The 16,854-nt window shown below is 37.4% G+C and overlaps 1 protein-coding gene across 11 annotated transcripts in view; it reads left to right on the top strand.

Annotated features, from left to right (window-relative positions):
* dysf (dysferlin, limb girdle muscular dystrophy 2B (autosomal recessive)) overlaps positions 1–16,854 on the top strand; it is a 79,660-nt gene that overhangs the window by 42,944 nt on the left and 19,862 nt on the right. For 8 of the 11 annotated variants that reach the window (XR_008608250.1, XM_055060813.1, XM_055060808.1 and 5 more), the window contains 5 exons: positions 1,036–1,095; positions 10,876–10,974; positions 14,892–15,020; positions 15,118–15,273; positions 15,345–15,436. Coding sequence is in view for 10 of the 11 variants with exons in the window: in XM_055060813.1 (XP_054916788.1) it covers positions 1,036–1,095; positions 10,876–10,974; positions 14,892–15,020; positions 15,118–15,273; positions 15,345–15,436 (536 nt within the window). In the remaining variant the exon portion in view is untranslated. The remainder of the gene's footprint in view (positions 1–1,035; positions 1,096–10,875; positions 10,975–14,891; positions 15,021–15,117; positions 15,274–15,344; positions 15,437–16,854) is intronic. The other 3 variants (XM_055060812.1, XM_055060811.1, XM_055060814.1) reach the window with 1 other exon arrangement.

Below are 16,854 nucleotides of genomic sequence, written 5' to 3'. Positions count from 1 at the left end.
AGTCACTACAGAGTGATCGGATACGCAGTGCGTCTTCTATTCATTCAGATTCTCCAGAAAGTATCACTTTAACAAGTGAAAACTACAAAAAGCAGAAAAAACCCCCACTCCATTCTCACACCAAAGTGAACTATATACTTTTATCTAACAGGTAACCTATTTTGTATGGTCAGAAATAAAAATTAAAAGCAATAAAAGTGCCTAACACACAAAATTCAGTAAAACATAAGAAACAAAACAAATTTAAACAGAATCTAATACTTTTGTTTTGGTCGTGTTTCATTAAAAAGTTTAGTGTTAATTAGAAATCTGTTGAAATCCAAAGCCTGAGTGGTAAATATTTGAAGAAGCTTAGTTTTCTACAGGTTTGATACATTCTTGTTGATTCTGAAAGTTGCTTAGATGTGAAAGAGCTCAGACAGCAAATGGCTATTTAAATCAATGTACAATGGCTGCTGGAAAAGACAATTGTTTGTTGTGGACTTACCATCCAGAAACTACCTGCTGCATTGTTGTTGATTGTGCAGGAGGCTCCACTTCTGCTGTTCAAAGATGTACAGTTGTATAATTGCGAAGACGTGACATTTTTCCGTCTCAGATAATTGCAGCCATTTTTGTGTGTGAGTGTGAACTTTGAGATTACTTACATTTAATGTGTCAGGATGACCTGAAACAGAACTGATCAGCCTAAAATCTAGTTATCTACAAATGATTTTGTGCAAAAAAAACAAAAAAACAACCAATGTAACGAACATGTTTTGTATGGGCCACAGACCTATCCTTAACAATCTGTTCAAAGAAACATAAAAGCAGATTCAACTGATCCAGATTCACTTTTATCAACTTCCAAACAACCTGAAGCTTAAAAACATTTCTGTTGTTCCAATTCTGGCTTGTTGCCTCGGAAACCTGTTCTCAGTGTTGTTATGTAGCGCTGTTGTTAAAGGCTCTGAAGGTTGTGTGTTGCTCTAACCATCTAACCTGACAGTTTGTGTTTCTTGTGTGTTTTCTGTGCTTTTGCATGATTTCCTGCAGTTTGCAGATGGAGCCAGTTCAGCTATCATTAACCTCTCGACCTCTAGTTCCAGCCTGCATGTAGGTAACAGACTCATCCTTGAACACATTCATTCATTCATTCATTCATTCATTCATTCATTCATTCATTCATTCATTCATTCATTCATTCATTCATTCATTCATTTCATGTCTTGTTCTGTTCCCTTTACAAAAGTATCTACACCCATTCAGCTGATTCACATATTGTCCTAAATATGTTTTTATTCTTTTTGTAGCATCAAAGTAAAGCGGGCTAAATTAGACGCCGCTGGTTTTTGATGTTTCTCAGTGAAACATTTTTGAAAACCGTCTTCCATTGTCCTTCTGTTTCACAAATATGTGCTAAATTGTGTTTGTGACATAAATTCTTGAGGTTTGTGGTTGAAACAATGGAAAATGTGAAGCGCTTCTTCAAAGGAAGCGAACACACTGTTTTATCACAACTCTGTATCTTGTTTACAGCTACAACTAACGATTATTTTAGTAATTAATTATTCTGAGAATTCATCGGACAAAAAAAATGTAACCAGTTTTTCATACAATATTAGAAATACATAATAAGATGCAAACAAAGGAATCAATCGGTCCTTTTTAAAATAAAAAGATAAACTTACTATTGATTAAATCCATTTATTCAGTGAATTTGATTTGTCACTTGAGGTCTTTGGGCTAAAACATATTTACATAAAAAAAGTTTGCGTCTGAAATGCTGAAGTTATAGATATTTTGTACAGTTTTGACTTTATTACATCTCTGGAAACATTTTTTGCAGCAAATGGCAGTTTTTGAATCTGTATACTCCAGTTAATGATTGATTAATTACAAAATAGCCGACAATTATAAAAAAGAAAAAAAGACGACTCACGAACAATCTGATTAATAACGATTAATCGGATTGATGAGATTAATCTTGATCAATCGGATGAGTCACAGTTAATCAGCTTAATCATTAACAATCCGATTAACTCAATTAACTCAGTTAATCTGATTTTATCTGATTCCTCTTGAACAACCTGATTAATCCCGATTAATCGTGTTAATCTTGACCAATCTGATTAATCGTTTCAGGCCTAATCCTGTGCCATATCTCCAGATCTGCTCTCACTGGCATCAAACTGAGGATTTCTTCATTCTTTCTTGTCAGAATTGCACAGTAAAGTATTTTCTAACTGAGGCTGGTGGATGTCACTGGCCTGGTGTGGAAGGAATTCACAGGAAAGTTTTAAACCCGGGTTTCGGTGAGCAACGCGTTCCGATCTGTGCGGTTTGAAACCCGATCGCTGATTTGCACGTTGCATTTTCTTATTCTGACTCTCGAAGCCCAGTCAGTTTAAGGACTCGCATCCAGTAGTTCCTCACTCCATGATAATTGGGAGGGTTATTTCTTTCTCTCCAAACAAAGATATTTGTTTTATTAAGGGGACAGATATTGAAACCACTCAAATTAAAGGCTCAGCTTTCTGTCTGCTCGGGGCCAAAGTCAACAGAGCTGCTATAGATCCTCTGTACCGCAACTCCCTGAGCGCTGACAGTTACCACAAGGAATAAATGAGAGGGAGAGACTGACGAAAGGAGAGGCAGGAGCGACTGAAAGAATCAGAAATGATTCTTTGAGTGAAAGGAGGAAAAAGAGGGAGGGTAATGTCGCACGGCACCAGCGAAATAAACCTGGCCCTTGTACGTTTGGGTCAAGACCAGAAAAACGGGGCTGATGATTACCACATTACTGCAGCGAAGCGGACTGCACGGCTGCTTTCAGTCGGGTTCGGTTTCAGCGCTGGGAAAGTTTGAGGAGATCAGCTGTCGGTGGCATCGCGACCTCACAAACAGGCACATCTGAGACGGAAAAATGTCACGTCTCGTCTGCCTGACGCGAGTTGATGACAGTATCCAATGCTTTGCACATAATGTGGTTTCTGATTCGTTTTTTTCTTTGTTTCTCCAGGTGAAAAAATGTGGTCAAACTGCACCTCTCCATTCCCATCAACTTCCATCAAAACTGTTCAGGTCTTGTGCCAACAGGCAGTCAAAGTGGTTTAAAATCCCACTTTGAAAAGGTTGTAGTTTTCCTCAGCTTCCATAAATCCAGAGGAACTAACCGACGTGGCTTCATGCCAGGCGACGTTGTGGCATTTTCCTGTTTCTGCAGGAGGAGTTTCTGGGGGGAACACACATTTATGGCCCTCTAATGACACTGTGACCAGAAACAAGATGTCAAAATAGCTTACTAAATCATTACTGTTTTTCTTGTTCTGCTAATCACGGCTGCAGACTGATGTAAGCTGCTGCCCGCCTCCAAAACTCTGAGCGCTGCACATATTTTCTGCCCAGAATGACGTTCAGATGTGTCCGTGCAGCTCTGGGTGGTGCACCGCTTTTGAAAGTCCACTGTTAGGCATGTGGCTTATAAAGTCGATGCTTAAATTGTTTGGCTAATCAGAAATACTTTATTTTCCCTGCAGGATAAGACAGGCATAGAAAAAATATCACAATTTGTCGCCAGATCTATATAATCAGCAACCCTGTTTCAAAACATGTTGGTTAGAAATTAAATATTACAGTTTATGTTAGTTAAAAAATGGCTGCTTACACATCTGCTAAAATTCAAATTCAAAAACACTTTATTGGTCTCAAAGATAAATTTAAATGTTGTAACAAATTAATTCAGATTCTTCAGAGTTATCGTAGCGGTCTGTATTACAGCGACTCTAAAGAAGTCTCTGACTGAAGATACTTTGTTTTCTCAGGACAAAGTTATAAAGTTAGGTTACTTTAGAAGATCATAAGCAGCTTAAGAAGCTTCATTTCTCAAGCTCTTAAATCCGTACGTATTTTTATAGAAACAAGTTTTTGCTATTAACAAATATCGCACATTTATAGACCAAACTAATTTTCAATGTCTGTCGCAAAAAACTCGGTTTTTGGTTTTATAGAGCAATCAACAGTCATGCAAGTCCTGTTCACACACAAAACCTTACCAAAAGTTTTGGTCTAGTTTCTAGCACAAATATCCTGCTACGTTTAAAATAGGACAAGCTAACTTAAAAGTAACTTTTCAGCGATATATAAGGGTTTGATTTAAGTAAATAACTCCTTAATTCTGATAGAAACTTGGCAGATTATTTTGTTTATAATATAGGAGAAATGTCTTGTTATAAGTGGACTAATCTGCCAGTGGAACTAGTATATTTTAAGTAAATATTAAGGAATTATTTACTGAAAAAAAAGCTCCTATATTTTGCAGAAAACAAAAATACTTGTGTTTTTGCTGTACAGGGTCAAATTCCTGTTTATTACTCAAATATATATAAATTTAATGAGCTAGAGAAGTAAGAATCTGTTGAGAGTAAGTGGCAGTTTCTGTAAGAAATCAGCAGTTTCTCCTTCCAGTAGCTGGCGGCTAGTTGAAAATATGCTATTTTCTGTTTTCTAAAAAATGTGCTAGTCGGCAGCATGAGACTAAAGCAGCAAATGGAAATCTAGAGTTGGGACTGAACCGGTTCTGTGTAATGTCAGTCAGTGATCGCTAAGCAGAAACTTATTTATATGAAAGATGCCACAGATTCTTACTTGAGGAATGGTGTTCTGCCTTCAAACCACAAGGAAGCAAACGACAAAAACAGGCCCTGCTGAAAAGTCGTCCCTTTTCTTCTCTCTAAACCGGGTGTTTTTTCTGCCAGAAATTCTGCAGACTTTGAATAGTATTAAGTATTAAGTCTGCAAAATGAAGAGATTTCAAGAAAAGGAACATTTCTATTGCTGAACTTTTATGATTCACAGAAGACAATTACCAAAGTTTCACTAATGTCGGTAAATGTAGTTTTTAAATTTTATTGAAAACACTAAAAAAGTCCATTTAAAGAAGTAATAGCACATATTAAATTTGCAAAGACAGTCTTGGGAAGAACTATAAGGCCATTTTGTAACCATATGTAGCCTAATAGAAAACATTGTAAATGTTATGCCAACACGTTTTTGCTTGAAGATAACACATACATTATTATTCCCCAAGGAAAGTTTTCTGTAGGTGGTGGAAAAGAGACTTGAAAACATCCAAACACGTCACAAGAGAGACAGAAATGCAGTGTTTACTCATCTCAAAACACAATACATGAGCCAAACCAAGCACCAATTCTAATTATACTGCCTGGAAATATATGATCTTATAACAACTCCTAACAACTTAGGTTTGTTTAGAAAAATAAAGCCGTTTTTGCTAGTCTGGAGCACAAGTAATCAATTTTGACTGGTCACGTTGGATTACAGAAAATTATACATCAAAATATCAACACAACTAATGTTGCCAAGAGATACTTTATGTTACTCGTTTTAGTTGATAAAGTTCCTCTTAAAGAGAAAATGTGTGACTAATAAAGTGAGTGACCAGCCCAGTAATGCTAGCCACTAGCCTCTAATGCTAACACCAGGCTAACAGTGCTAATCAACAGCAGAGGACGTAGGCATGACTAGTGACCGGCCTACTCATGCTAACCACTGTAGCCTCTACAATGCTAATGATATATGTTTTTTTTTTCTCTCTTTTCTACATTTGCCAACCTATCGTGAGTCCAAACAGCAGCTAGCTTTGGAACGGATTTGTTTTTAAAGAGTTGTGTGATGCAGTCACAGTTACCTAGAAAAGAAGTAATTAATAATCACTTTTATTGTTCTATTGTTAGATGTAAACATAATTTATCGGAAATTATTATATTTTACTTTATAGTAGCATAAAATATGATCAAATACATACATATTCAGGTTTACTATATTTATTGTAAGAAAATAGGAAATAAAGTTGGAGCTTAATATGAGTTTAGCAGCATCTACATTAAATAAAATTCATTAATCAACCCGAAAAACAAACTACAATAACTCAAAATGAGCAGCGAAAAGCAGTTAGCAGTTGTAAATTTAAACAGATAAAATACACAGTATTAATAAAATAGTATTAACAATAACAGTTAAAGAACATTTACAAAACATAGTAAAACTGTAAATGATTAAATTTGTGGAAAATATCTATTAAACTATAGTATTTAACACAGAGTCGACAGTTACAGAAAGCTTAATATCTAAGAACTCAAAGCGCCAACTAATGTTTGAAGAAACAACTTCCTGATTAAACGAAATGAATTCAAGGAATAAAACAAACAGATTTTCACAAACTTTTCCTCTAACCTGTTAAAATAAAGCAGCGATTCATAAATGTATAAAGGGGAATTTAAAACTCAAATTTAGTGATCCGAAGCACCATGTCGTCTGAACTTCACCTCCTCTGATTGCTTTCCGTTTTGCTGCAGCTCTGCGCAGTTTCCAGATGTTTTCAGGCTCAAACAATCAGATTTAAATTGTATTGTTTTGTAATTGGGTGTTGAGCCAAGCCTTGTGTCTTGCTACACAACAATCGGCCGCAAATGCAGAGCTGTGCCCTGACCGCTGACCCCGCAGTGGATGGGGTTTCCCCATAAAAAGCTTTTATGAAGCGGCTCGGAGCTCTTATGTAAATCGCTGGCACTGCCAGGCTGCTTCGGTTACCCTGGCTCTCCCTGCGGGGCGTAATGACTGGCCTCAGACCACACCGACACCCCGGACCGACCGCCGCAGGCCGAGTGTGCGCACGCTCGTTTTCCACAATGTGTACTTAATCCGCGTCGCAGCCTGGAGCGCCCCGGCGACGGCTTTAATCTGTCTGAACTTCGCCTGGCGGACCGGAGCGAGCACAGCCCGAAACGACGGCGCGCGCACTCTCTGGCGCCCCTGTCATCAGCGTTTGGCAGCGGCAGCACACAGAGGGCACATTAACGCGCAGCAGACGCTCCGTATGTGTGCTGAGCCCCACGTGCGGCTCCTTTCCACGCCATGACATGCTGCCGCTTTGGAAAAATTAGGAATTTCATAGTGTTCCCTGCCCTAGTTGTGCTTCCAAGTGATTCTGCGTGTGTTGGAGTCTGTGGGAAATATGAGAAAGGGGATTCCACACAAACCTGCCCCTCTATAAGAGCACTTTTGTTGTACGTTAATGCACAGAAAGCGAAGCGAGCTGCATGCGTCACCAGTTTGAGTGTCCCTTGGTGGGTTCAGGGCTGCAGGGTGGAGACTGATTGCATTTAAATATGGCATTTTTTCCCCTTCTATCACACAAAATGACAGCTTTTAAATCTAAGAGAATATTGTGAAAGCACTGCAAAAACTCAAAATCCTACCAAGTATTTCTGCTGTAGTTTCTTAGTGCACTTAAAAAAGAACTAACTTTTCAGCAAGACATCGGAGTTTTAGGTCAATAATTCTTAGATATTGATAAGAATAACTAGTTCTACTGGCAGATTTTTTCACTTATAGCATGGACAATATCTCACTATAAGTGAAATAATCTTCCAGTGGAACTAGTATTTTATTTTTAATCAACAGTAAGGAATTACTGACGTGAAACAAATTTGGAAAGATTTTATGTTTTTGCAGTTCTGAGTTTAAAAGAATACAAAATATCCTGAAATATATTCAGATTCACTGCAAAAACAAGAATTTTTTCAAGTATTTTGGTCTAATTTAAAGGGCAAATATCTTAGTTTTGTCTTTTTTCAAGTATATTATTTTACAAATTGGTTTTCAGCAAAAAATAGCTTTTTGAAGTGATTAACATCTAAATATTGATAGAAAATACTAGTGCCAGTTGCAGATTATTTCACTTAAAACAAGGCAAAAACATGTTGTTATAGGTGTAATGGTCTGCCAGTGGAACCAGAACTTTGTTTTTATCAATGTTAAGAAGTTATTGACTTACAACAACCAAAAGGAATTGGTAATTTTTTTTTATTTTCGCAGTGTTTGGATGCACAATGGCTTGCAACATGTGCAAATTCCTTAATGTTGAAAACTTTTCACTGTTAAATTGGGAAAAATGTCTGCAAACTAGAATTTTTTTCATCAATTTTAAAGAATTATTTACTTAAAACAAACGCCTATTTTTTGTTGAAAAGTTACTTATAAGTTAGTTTTGTCTTATTTCAAGTGTATTAAGACATTTGCACTATAAACTAGACCAAAATACTTCAGATTTCCTGTTTTGCAGTGAATCTGCATATATTTCAGAATGTCCATTCGAGCTATCAGAACAAGCACAAACACTGCAAAAACAAAATCTTACCAAGTATTTTATCTAGTTTCTAATGCAAATACATTAGCACACTTGAAATTAGACAAAATTAATGTACAAGTAATTTTCAGTAAAATATAAGAGCTGTTTTAAAGTCTAATTCATTTATATTGATGAAAAAGTGCTAGCTAAAAGTGAAACTACCTTTTTGTGTTTTTGTGTCTTTGAAATTACATCTGAAATATTTAAAATCTTTTATGTCCCATTGGTAATTTTAAATACTAAACAAACTCAGATTTGATTGGATTGGAAATAATCTGCCAGTGGAACAAGACATTTTCTGATTTTACAAGCTAAAACGTCTTGTTCCACTAACAGATTATTTCACCTATGACTTGTACATTTTCATAAATATTAAGAAGTTATCTACTTAAAGCTCCTGTGTTTTGCAGAACAGTCAATCGTAAGTTAGTTTTGTCTTATTTGAGCTGCAACTTGCAGCAGAAACTAGGCCAGTTTTTGCAGTGTGACTTTTTGATAGCTCAGCAGTTCTTGTTGCCAGTGTGAGCAGATCATTTTCTAAACTTGATCAGCTCTAAACTTTATGACACCCCGCTCGTTTCAACTCATTATTCATCTCTGAGGAATCACATTAAATGAATCAAAACGACAACCATCCAAGCCTCGACATTTCCAATCGAAGATCTGCGTTTCACCCTCTGAACAGAAGGACATTGTAAGACCTCGGCATGACTCATAGCTGTAATAGTAATACTTTAACAACCTTTAGTTTCATGCCAGCAGTCATGTTGTAATAGAAGGATCACTTCATTTTTCTCCCCTTAATGGTGCATGTTTTTATTTTAGACTGAAATCCTTAATGTATTACGTGAATGAGGAATTAGGATATCTGCTTACAAAGTGTTTGATTTTACAGCTTCAACGTGTTCAACATGGGATTATTCCTAATCTCATATGTTTTGTTTTCTTTTTGCTGTTAATACGGACACTAGATGTTACAGTGGGTAAGTCTGTTTGTTTATAAGACTAAAAATGTTAAATAATCAAAAGGGAATGCACTGTAAAACAGCAGTGCAGCATTTGTATTTGTTATCTTGCTTATTTATTGTTCTTTTAAAGTGATTTGTGAATGTAGTGTTATGGGAAAAATTTTTTAATGTGAATATCACTCAGTTGGATTTATCAATATAATGTGCATAATATGAGAGCCACAAAATCAGACGCTCTTGAACAAGCAAAGTCAAAAGCTAACTGTTATGCTAACAGGTACTCAGAGTCAAACTTAAGGTTATTTATATTGTAGCTAAATACAATCTTCAAGTATTCAGGGGCTAATGAGTTGTTAGGGAGAAGATAACTGGTTCTCTATGAGGCTAATAGCTACTTAGACTCATGCTAAGGGCTATTCAGAGTGAAGATAATTGTTACTCAGAATATAGCTATCAGCTACTCATTTAGAAAAACTTTTTAAAATTTTCAGAGCAATCTTGTTTTTTTGGGGTATTTTTTGCAGCAAAACATTGGCTACTTTATAATATTTTCTCCATTCAATAATATCTACATTTTTCGGCTAACTTTAGTAGAAGCTTAAAATGTTTCCCTGATTAGCTGAATTGACTGAGATTTACTTTGTAACTTGGAACTTTTCTCCAGCATTTACTTTTAATAGCAAAATTAAAGCAATATATACTGCAATAATCAAAATATTGTCATATTTAGACAATATTTTGATTATTACTACTGTAATATTTAGATTACTGTTAATATAGACATAATCTAAATTTCTAGTTTTATTTCTAGTAAATATTTCCTCTTGTAACCAGTATTCTTTCTCCATTTTTCTGTGACTAATACTTTTTTAATGAATATTAAAGAATTATTGACTTAAAACAAGCTCTTATATCTTGCTGAAACTGATACATTAAAACATTTAATATACAAAAAATTCTTGGTAAGATTTTGTATTTTGCAGGATATCTCCAATTAGTTTTTATGTCATTATTAACCAGACAGAAAAAAATAAAGTTTTGAAAAAAGTTCAATAGTTGTATGAGGAAAAAGTACAATTACCATTCTCTTCACCCATAAACAGTTGGATTTCTTTCTTTCTTTTTTAAAATAATATGGTTCCTCTGGTGCACATGTTGGTTTCCACCCACTTCCCATTGCAGTGTTTCCCTTTCCATTGCATCAAATCTCCATATACCATGACCTTAATGCCATAGAGCCACCAGAGACAGTTTTTACTTCTGTTGACGTGAGTTGGCCAACTCTGTCTTGCTATGTGATCACTGGAAAAATCCTACACAGCTCTAGAAAGAACAACAACAGGACCTTCAATATGTTTGAAAAGTCAAAGGTTTTTGGAGAAGTTCAGCTGTCAAGCAAATTCAGACTTAATGATTATGCAAAGCCCTGTTGGACCAAAGACGTTTTGGTGATTGAAGGGATGTCTACATGTTGAGATTACATCACTCAGCAACACAGTGAGCAGAAACCGGGGTTGAATTTAGGTCTGGAACTCCAAAATGTGTATTTTGGATTGAAGAACATTCAGGGAAACCAAACAAACCCCAACTTGCATAAGAGACCTTGAAAAACTTCACATAATTGTAAGAAAATACAGACTTTCTACTGCACAACCTCTTCACTACACCACCTTCCTCTCAATGTGACGTTTTCTGACTGTGAACATTTGATTTCAGGGAGAGGAGTCCATGGATTGGTGGAGTAAATTCTATGCATCCATTGGAGAAAAAAACAAATGTGGGACTTACTTGGAGAGAGGCTTTGACACCCTGAAGGTGAGTGAGAGTTAATGGCTACACGGAAAGAAAAGGCTGAAATAAAACACTAAATCATCTAAATGTTATGTTGTACTTTGCATTGTTCTTTCTGCAAGACTGGAAATGATTGTTGAATTACATAGTTTAAAATGAATCATTATTTCTAAATGAGGAGCAGCACCTGGTTGGTTCATCTGCTGCTGTTGCTCATCTGCTTTAAGGTTCTTTTGATAAGGGATGACATTCAGTACCTTTGTTGTAACAAGTTTTTATTTGAGTTGTTTTTGTCATTGTCCCAACAAGGCATTTTCGTCCATTGCCTATTACTTTCTCGCTTTTTGGACCGTTTTCTGAAAACTAGAGATGGTTGTGCATAAAAATCCCAGTAGATCAAAACATTTTGAAGGACAATACCACCTAATAAAAGCACCTGGTGGTCATACTGGGTTGGTTTATGTTGCTCACTGCCCTGTTGTTGTCTGCTCGTTGGCTACAAACAGTTGTTCCCATGCTCTGTCGTTCAACGTCATCGTGATTCATCGAAGTGGATCCTTTCTCTGATCACAGCAGTGGGACAGATTCAAGGAAAAAGGCCACTTTCTGATGTCACCAAGGTCTGAAACAAGCGATCGCAGTGTCTGCCTTTGTCCCAGGAGTGTCTTTTCTCTTGCGTCACCCACTGTGTGTTCAACCTTCATCCGGATTCTCTTGGTCCAAACAATGACCTTCCCCTCCACCAGGACTTGAGGCATGGGTCGCTCTGCTCGCCGTTCCCAAACAAGTGATTTATCAAAACAGATTCTCCAATATTTTCCTCAAAAGCAGTCTTGTTTTTTAACTCTTGTTTATTTGCTCAAGCATCATTGGGAAGCTTCATTTTTGCCCAAGAAATGTCTCTGATATGTCCTCAGCACTAAGCTCTTATTTTTAGACAGACCTTAACATAAGTAGTTAAAAACACTGGAACAAGTCTCAACTAAAAGCTCAACAATGATCCCATTTACCTGGAGTGTACTTCCTAATTCAGGAAGCCTAATAGGTGTATTTATTCTACCCAATTAACATTTTTGCGGCGTGTCAAAACTTTTGCTTCCAACACCACTGGACATTTTGATGGAAATGGGCAAAAAAAAGACCAGTCCCTTTGATACCTGGCCTCCTTTTCACCCTCTTTCCGCTCCTGCAGCTCCTGTTATTTTGTTCCAGTACGTTCTTATTTATGCCTGGCTGGACTTCCTCTCATGTTCCTCTCATTTGTTCAACCAGGTCTTTACCCGCAACTCCTTCTCTCCCTGGAAAATGAGTTGTTATTTCCAACCTTTACCTTCCTTTAGACCAGAGCTGCCACCTCTTTACTCTTTGTCCGCCTGCTTTCTGTGACTTCCTCTGCCCTTTGACTAAATTTGGACTGGTACCATGGTTCAAATGGCAGTCTGACCAGAATCCTACAAAGGAAGACCTGGATATCCCACACACCAGAAGAAGTAAAAACAACTTGTACAGGATTACCTGCATCAGAAGTTGAGTGTTGGGCAGTTATAGCTAAAATGTTAGTGGAACTAATGTTTATGATTAGTGCTTTATGATTAGCATAGCTAATGCTAAGGCACTAATAATTAGTTCTACTAATGCTAAAGCAATAAACATTAGTTTCAGTATCCCAAAAGCACTAATTCCAAACATTAGTTCCACTAACTCTAAAGTGCTAATAATTGGTTCCACTAACTCTAAAGTGCTAATAACAAATATTTGCACAGTTTGTACAAATGTGCTACACCAACATAGGATTTAGTGGGTGCTAATTCTAAAGCACTAATTTCAATTCAAATGATATCTGCTTTCAAAGACTACAACTCTCATGCACCATATTTAATTTTGTATTATGATTTCTTATACATTCTCCATAATCCTTTTAAATATTGTGTTCATGTTTATATCTTTTTCTCTACTGTCCTTATTTTATTTTGTTTCTGTATCTTTGTTGTTTGAAATAATAATTGGGGGAAAAAAGAAACAGAACCAGAAGCGATAAACAGGAAATTACCTCTGCTATTAGCGTATTAGCAGATTAGCTGGAATGCTCACCACAACAGGTTTACAGACTTTCATGGATGATATGGATGTTTTTTCTCACACCCAGACGAAAGAAAATTGCTTTATTTGGATTCACTTTTGATTTTTGGAAAAAGACTCAAAACTTTGTCCCTAAAAGACTTAATGGTTGACTTTGAATTAGGTGAAAATTATTTATTAGCCTCTCCGGTGGTGGTGAATTAACTTTTTTTCCTTATTAATAGTTTAATTTTGGGTAATCACTTGTATAAATGAATTATTAAAAGCTCTGAAATAATTTAGCAGTGATGATGAGTGCCTTTACCACAGCCTTGAACACTTACCATTACTCTGAGCAATGACCTAACGTCTTTCCATCTAAACCTCACCTTTCCCTCTTTGTGGCCTCTTTCCTGACATCTTTTTTGTCTTTTGTTAGTCAAGTTAACATTCACTAATACCTCATACTACTTTTAAGAGTGACATCATGAAACTAAGGTAAACTGAGATAATGTCATCTGTCGAATCTTGAAACCTTGTTTTTTGGGCTTTCTTTTCAGCCTCCTTTGTGACGGGGATTGAGTTTTTTCTCTGGCAGAATTTTTAGACTCACTTGTACGACTGATGCAACAAACATCACTAATGAAAACAAATGAACCTCCTCGTAGTTTTGACACAAAGACGCCCCCGCCCAGCTCCGACTAACAGCGCAGACTATATCTTATGCCAGCGCCAACGTAGTCCAGGCGTTCCTGTGTGTGTTCGCCTTTTGGCTTCACTTTGAGTCCTACAAAGACTTGAATTAAGCTGCTGTGACCTATGAAACAATGAGGGGGTTTTCTTGGAAACCTCATGATCACTGTAGATAGAAGCAGTTAAGAGTTTAGTCAAAAACACTAAAAGTCTAAAGCAAGAGTGTGAGTGCTTTTAACAGAAACCAAACAGAATCACAACTGTTTGGTTTCAGAACAGGTCTATAAATTAGAAAAAACAATCTGAACATACCTTATAGTGTAAACACAAGTCTTCACAACAATGGCTTGACGTCGGCATGAATTTTGTACAGTTTTAGATTTCTATCTGGACCTCAACTGCTTCTAAAAATGAGTTAATAAGTTAAGTTAATGTTTCTGGGTTATTTAGGCATTTGGAAAATGAGACGTTTCAAAAATGTTTTGAACGCGACGTCCCCTATCAGTAGGCCTGGCCCGTCACCTAGCAACCCCTGCCAAGCCTAGCCCGTCACCTAGCAACCCCAGCCAAGCCTAGCCCGTCACCTAGCAACCCCAGCCAAGCCTAGCCCGTCACCTAGCAACCCCTGCCAAGCCTAGCCCGTCACCTAGCAACCCCAGCCAAGCCTAGCCCGTCACCTAGCAACCCCTGCCAAGCCTAGCCCGTCACCTAGCAACCCCAGCCAAGCACGGGCTGTTACCTAGCAACCTCACTGAAGCCCAGTATGTTTTTTTTTTTTTTTTTTGGATTTTGTTGCATGTTTTGTCCTGTATCTGCAGCATCTGTTGTATAATTTTTTTTTGTTTGTGTTTCTGTTTCCATCATTCATAAATTTGCTGTGATTTTATGTTTGTTTTTTGTCTCGTTTGTACTTGTTGGTTTCTGTTGGGAAAAAGTGATGAAGTGTTGATACTTTTCTTGTAAAACTGTAAAGTTTCTTGTTGATATTTTATAATGTCATCCTTAAAACACACAGACATAAAATTTCGTCATGTGTTAGAGCTTAACACACTTCTGACCCATCCATTTTTTCCACTTTATTCTATTGCTTTAACATTTTTACACTTTATTTCCCGCTTTTTTAATCCTGTTTAGATTTCTTCTTTATTTTTGCTCTTCTTATTTACTCACGTCGTTCCCTTTAATTTCAGGTGTATAATCAGGAGTTGGAGAAGGTTGAAGGTTTTGAGGGTCTCTCTGATTTCTGCCAAACATTCAAACTGTACAGAGGAAAGACTCAGGATGAAGGAGAAGACCCTTCAGTGGTGGGAGAGTTCAAGGTAGAAGCCAAATTGGAGGCCATGTTTCAAGCTCTGATATTTGGTTCTATGTGTTTGTGAAGTGAAACCCGTTTTGTAACACCTCCTCTATTATCAGGGTATGTTTAAGATCTACCCGGTTCCAGACGACCCGTCAGCTCCTGCGCCTCCCAGGCAGTTCAGGAAGCTGCCTCCCAACGGCATCGAGGACTGCCTGGTCCGGGTCTACGTTATCCAGGCCCAAGGACTGCAGCCCAAAGATGCCAATGGGAAGGTGAGTCTTTGATACCTGGAAACAGATTATTTTATAATTAGATTTAAAATGAAACATTCCGGTCTTTTTAGTGTGACCCTTACGTCAAGGTCACCTTGGGGAAGAAGACCATCAGTGACCATGAGAACTACATCCCCTGCACCTTGGACCCGGTGTTTGGGAGGTGAGTGATGTTCCTTTGCTCTACCGGTTTGGAGAAGAAACTAAAGGTTCAATAAGGAAAACCTGATTCATTCCTAAAATACACCAATGGAAGAATGTGAGATTATTTAGTCAAATTTCATCCATCCATCCATCCATCCAACCAATTGTCTGTTGATCCATCATCCATCAATCAATCATTCATTTGTACATCCTTTTCTTCTTCCATACATCCGTCCATCCTACCAACCAACCAGTCATCCGTACGTCCATCCATCCAACAAATTATCCATCTGTCCATCCTTCCAACCAACCAGTCATCTGTCTGCTCATCCATCCACCATCCAGTTATCCATCCATTCATCCCTTGATCTATCTTTCTCTCCACCAACCCATTTATTCGTCCAACTGACTGACTGTGTTTCTGTATTTCAAGTCTGATCCTTGTAGGAATATGTACTGCATATTGCAATACTACGTTTGTATTCACACCTTATATATTGGCTTGAAAAGCCCTCATAGCATTGAGCCTGAAACTTAGACATAAAACCTGGAGGAGCTTTAAATCCTTGTAAGACTCTAAAATCTATCATTAAATATGACAAACATCAGTGGGACAAATGGCTGTGCATACTTCAAACCAACCATTTTTGTAACAATAAAAAGAAGAAAGGCAATATTTAAGTAATGTCCAAAAGTTCCTGTTTGCAGTTTGCTCCATGCTATGTTTGAGCAACAGGAAATAAGATGATCTGGTCAGGTGAGGTCAAACTTTTAGCTTTTTTTGTTGACATTCAAAGCAATATGCAGAGTACTCACACCAGTCTTAGCACACCATCACTATGGTAAAACATGGCAGTGGCAGCATCATGTCATGGTCAGGATTTACTTCAGCAGGGACAAGGAAGCTGCTCTGACTGGATGGAAAGATCCAAATACAGAGCAGACGTTGAAGGAGACCTTCTGGAGGCACTTTACAGTTCTGCACCACATCCTGTTGGTCTCTCCCATTAACCCCCAATAAAACACATGGAAGGAGGACAAAATGGTCATAGGGGTGTGAATATTTTCAGAAGGAAATGTATAACTTTACATCTCACCTACCTCTGAACTCTGTCTCATTAATGTGTTCACTGGTGGGTGGATTTGCTTTTTCCAGCCCAGAGCATGACTCAGATCGAAGGCAATCTTTTCCATGAACACATCAAACATGCTAACAATGAGCCACTAATGACAGCATTTATTACATCACCTCCAATACACTGACAGATTTATCTTGTTCTTCTTAATTAGTCACTATATGCTGATGTCCTCGTCTTTTGTATTGTCTCTGTGTTGTTTTCCTGCCAGTAGGGGTCAGTATACACAAACCAATCAGATCTGGAGAGAGAGCTGATCACAGGCAAAAAGCACACAAAGTGATCATTCTTTTAAAAAAGG

Source organism: Poeciliopsis prolifica, unplaced genomic scaffold (genome assembly GCF_027474105.1).
Source record: "Poeciliopsis prolifica strain line A6 unplaced genomic scaffold, Auburn_PproV2 SCAFFOLD062, whole genome shotgun sequence".
Lineage (NCBI taxonomy): Eukaryota > Metazoa > Chordata > Actinopteri > Cyprinodontiformes > Poeciliidae > Poeciliopsis > Poeciliopsis prolifica.
This window is presented reverse-complemented; position numbering and strand designations above follow the sequence as displayed.